This window comes from Rhincodon typus, chromosome 7, assembly GCF_021869965.1.
Source record: "Rhincodon typus isolate 14 chromosome 7, sRhiTyp1.1, whole genome shotgun sequence".
NCBI lineage: Eukaryota > Metazoa > Chordata > Chondrichthyes > Orectolobiformes > Rhincodontidae > Rhincodon > Rhincodon typus.
Window position 1 is genome coordinate 41,048,255 of NC_063338.1, and position 5,096 is coordinate 41,053,350.

Consider the following 5,096-nt stretch of genomic DNA (forward strand, 5'->3'; position numbering starts at 1 on the left):
GGCCTAGACCCATTTTCTGAAGAAGGGTCTAGGCCCGAAACGTCAGCCTTCCTGCTCCTCTGATGCTGCTTGGCCTGCTGTGTTCATCCAGCTCTACACCTTGTTATCTCAGATTCTCCAGCATCTGCACTGCCTGCTATCTCTGAAACACTCTGTAGGTCTGATAGTTTGTGATGACTATTGTTAATTTCATATTTGACTAGAATGGGATTCATTCCTCCTCTTTCTTCCTCATTCTGTTCAACTATAGTTCTGTGAGATTTGCACATGAAGAGTGGCAAGTTGAGTCTGCAGTGTCCTTCCAACACTGAAGCTCACGTGGAGCCAAACTATTCTGCAGTGGGGTGGAATAATATCTTAGCAATGCCAGGTTAATGTCATTATTCCTTTCCAATAAAGCCTTTACTTACTTGTTTCACTCCACTACAATCCTCATCATTAGCTTCTGTATCTCAGGGCACTAATTGAACGGGAAAATTGGTAAGCTTTAGTCAACTGCTTGAAGAATTTGTTAGTAAATTGTGGGTCATTGTCTAAAATGATGATGTTTGGAATCTCTTTAAATGTCTTTAAATAATGCAATGGCAGCTCCAGAGGTATGACCATGTGGAGTTTTACCTCTAGTCATCTTGAATAGTAGTCAACCGCTTTTCAAAATGTCTCCTTTCAGAGCTCAAAAAGATCCCTGCTGAGACCTTTCCACAAAAAGACTGAGCCTCCACCATGAGACTGCTAAGAAGAGTGATGTGTCATGTGATCTTTCATCACTTTTCATGATGATGATGTTGACCTTCTTATCTAATATATTCGCATTAATCTTTTACACTTCAGGTCTGCCTGTAATTACAAATGGCCGGCTCTAGTTGCTGGCCATGTTTATGGCATTGCGTTTAGTTATTTTGATGGCAATTACAAAAGAGGGTCTTCTTTTCCAAAACTTTACGTTTGTACCTGAGAGGTCATCTCCCATTAACAATGTCCTAAATGACAGGCCACTCAGCTACTGCCCTCATTATAGCTTTGGTTTCAACCTGGACAAAAGAGCTGAACTCCAAATGGGTGGCGAGAATAACTGTCCTTGACATCACGGCCATATTTGATTTAATGTGGCATTAAGGGGCCTTGTAGAAACTAGAATCAGTGGGAATTGGGAGAAAGCTCTCCACTCCTTGGAATCAGACCTGGCACACAGGATGGTTGTGGTTGCTGGAAGTCAGTCATCTCAGCTCCAGGACATCTCTCCAGGAGTTTCTCAAGTTAGTGTCCTTGACTGAACTATCTTCAGCTGATTCATCAATGGCATTCCCTCCTCCACAAGGTAAGAAATGGGCATTTTTTTCTGATGATTGCGGAATGTTCAGTACCATTCGCAACACCTCAGCTGTTGAGGCATCTAATGTTTACATGCAACAAAACCTGAATGATATCCAGGTTTAGGCTGACCAGTGGCACGTAACATTCGCATCACACAAATGCCAGACAATGATCATTGTCAATAAGAGAGAATCTGACCATTACATCTTGATGTCTGATAGTATTTCCATATTAAATCCCCAATTATCAATATCCAGGGAGTTGCCTTTGACTGGAAACTGAACTTGACCAGCTATATAAAAATTTTGGCTACAAGCGCAGTTCAGAAACTAGGAAGCCTATAGCAAATAACTCACCTCCTGACTCCTCAAAGTCTGTCCACCATTTACAAGGTACAAGTCAGGAGTGTGATGAAATACTTCCCATATACCTGGATGGGTGCTGCTCCAACAACACCCAATAAGTTTGACACTATCCAGGAAAAAGTCCACTTGATTGGCATTACAACCACAAATACCCACTTCCTGCACACCAATGCAGAGTAGCAGCAGTGCATATCATGAACAAGGTACCCTACAACAAGTCACCAAGGGTCTTTAGATAGAACCTTCCAAGCACTACTATCTGGAAGGACAAGGGCAGCAGATACATAGGAACACCACCAGCTGTAAGTTCCCCTCCAAGTCACTCACCATCCTAACTTGGAAATATATCGTCATTCCCTCGCTGTCGCTGGGTTGAAGTTTCTGGAACTCTCTCCCTAACGGCATTGTGGGTCAACCTATAGCAGGTGGACTGCAGTGGTTCAAGAAGGCAGCTCACCACTACCTTAAAGGCAACCAGGAATGGGCAATAAATGCTGGTCCAGCCAGCAAAGTTCACAACCCATGATTCAATTTTTTAAAAAATCAACATGTATACATCTGGAAATTAATGTCGTCAGTATTACTGCAGAAAATGTTAGTTCACTTTCCAATTCTTCTATTATTTTGACAGAGCCATTTTACCCATTTAAAATAAAACCACAATGAAATAGTTTTTGCCGTATCCGGATTAGAAATTCCTTTAATAAGATTGTTTACAATCCTTTACAGGGTAGACATGCAAATTTATTCTGAAGATAAGTATTTTTCTTTACAGTTGGCCACTAGATAATTCAACATATATTATACAGAGGGTGGAATATCTGCCATTTTGTTCTTGGGATAAAGTTACTGCAGCTTTGCATTAACATACTGTATTTCAGCAGGCAGCAGCAAATCTTCATACACCATTCCTCCAATACCATTGGGCAAAACTTTCCCTTCAACACAAATGTTTAAATGCAGAGTTCATTATTTTTTCCAAAACCAAGATGGCTGACTACGCAAAACCTGTAGCTTCCCTCTTAGGAATTTCTTTAAGTCTTGGAGTAAATATCAGCAGGCTATTCCATTCAGATTCACTCATATTAGAGTTCTTTGGAGTTGCATCCTGTATAGTATCTCAGATATCTATAACACAGATTAACAGAGCCACAAAAATAAAAAGCTGTCAGATAGTTATTACAGCCTATGTAATTATGTCTATTGGATAACTTTCTGTAAATGGGTGCACTTGCTATAAATACTGTTATCTTGCTCTGACAGCCCCATTGACAAAATCTTTCGGGTTAGTCAACTCTGCCTGACACACATTTGTTGTTTTGCCAGACTGCAGATTTTCAGGAACTTTTGACAGACACAGAAGTTCTTGGTCTAATGGTAGGCTGCCTGTGTCATGACTTGGACCACAGAGGCACTAACAATGCTTTCCAAGCAAAGTAAGTTTGAATGATTAGTGACATATTCCTATTGCTTTTATCTATAATCATTTTTTACACAGCACAATGGTTGATCTCTCAATATATCCAAGACACACATGAAAATAATTTGGAGTAACTTTGCTCTTTCCCTTATTCAGGTTTATATTAGTCATCTAAATTCTTCAGTGATTCTATTTACCAAGCATTTATAGCTTCAATTCTGCAGTTAATAGAAATCAGATGATCTTGGCCAATTGGGTTAAAATGCACACTGCAAGGAAAACAGACATTATGAATTGTAAAGTTACTTTCAGACTATCCACCGTGTACTACAGTTTTTTAGAACAATTAATTACTCAACTCCACTATTAAATTTGCATCTTAATTTATTAAGGGGGGTTACTCCATTCTATTTCTTGAAATCACAGCCTTCTCTCTGATGTAATATCCAGCATAATGCAGTATACCTGAAATTAGATCTTGTTAGGATTTGATGCTGCCTTATTGATTAAATGAAACTGACACAAGTTTCTTGTGCCTTCAGTAACTAATAAAATTCAGCAACGCTTACAATCACAATATGAGAGTAGAAACAGATCCAAGACCATACCAAACATTTTATCTAAATCAAGATTTAAGAGGATTAAGCAGTCTTCATTTTGTCAAAGGCTTTTTTAAATTACATTTGTATGCCTTCTAAATCAGACCCAATAGGCTTGTGGGTGAATTGCGCTTGGCAGTTTATTAAAGTATTAACAATTGTTTTGGAAATACGGCCAGGTTATTGTGCTCCCTTAACAGCCTTTTCTAAAAATGACTTTTAAGAACCAATCAGCAAACCTAACAGAAAAGAAACATAGTAGAATTCTCCAAGGAAAGACAAATTAATTTTAAAAGAGAAGAAATAATATATACTTATATACTTAAACTATCTTCTTCTTTCTCTAGGAGTGGGTCGGCCTTAGCACAGCTGTATGGCACCTCAGCTACTCTAGAACTACATCATTTCAATCATGCAGTTATGATTCTTCAGAGTGAGGTAATGCATTCTGGCAGCTTCGCACAATCAGAAATCTCAATGTAATAAGATAACAAGGTGTAGAGCTGGATGAACACAGCAGGCCAAGCAGCATCAGAGGAGCAGGAAAGCTGACGTTTCGGGTCTAGACCCTTCTTCAGAAAATCTCAATGTAATGGGCTGGGTCTTACGGAACGTGCTGGAGTGGGCAAGATGGCAGAGGGTGCTCAGAAAACTGTGTGGGAGGCCCCACATCAGTACACTGGCCACAGGATACTAGCTCCTGATTATGTCAGTGGCACATGGGTAAGCAAGCAGGAAAGATGCCTGTGTGTAATAGAAACTCATAAAATCAAAATTGGCCACCTGCATGCAATTTAAATGTAATGTACTGGGATTTCATGCAGCCTTCTGATGAGATAAAAATTGCCACAACTTGCCTGTGCTTTCAATAACTCTCACATTGAACTTACCTGACTCACTATCAGAACACTTTTGATTTGCAGGAGAGTGAGGCACAGGGAGCAACATTGTCTCTTGGATGATTTTGTCTGTGCTCAAACTTAATAATCTGTGGCGCCGAGGGGCAGAGTCTGATTTGGAAGTGATTAAGCCTGAAGTGTTGGTTCTAAACATTAAAGGGTGGTGGGGGTGTGCATAACCTAGAGACAGACTAGGCACTCATTAAAAGGGAATTACATCAAAGTCCCGAAGGGGATTACATTTCAGAGGCTGTCTCAAAACAGGGAGGGAGTTGCACAATGTACAGCTCCATTCTCAAATGAAAGAGGGGATCAGTGCTGTACAAGAAAACCGCATCACACAGGAAACCACACAGCACAGGAAAACCACACAGCACAGACAAACCACACAGCACAGACAAACCACACTGCACAGGAAAACCACACTGAACAGGAAAACCACACTGCACAGGAAAACCACACTGCACAGGAAAACCACACAGCACAGACAAACCACACC

At 40.2% G+C, this 5,096-nt stretch overlaps 1 protein-coding gene across 1 annotated transcript in view; it reads left to right on the forward strand.

Annotated features, from left to right (window-relative positions):
- The window catches only part of LOC109932547 (dual 3',5'-cyclic-AMP and -GMP phosphodiesterase 11A-like), a 293,291-nt gene that overhangs the window by 233,212 nt on the left and 54,983 nt on the right, over nt 1-5,096 (forward strand). The window contains exons 14-15 of the mRNA XM_048599206.1: nt 3,006-3,115; nt 4,046-4,136. Coding sequence (XP_048455163.1) covers nt 3,006-3,115; nt 4,046-4,136 — 201 coding nt within the window. The remainder of the gene's footprint in view (nt 1-3,005; nt 3,116-4,045; nt 4,137-5,096) is intronic.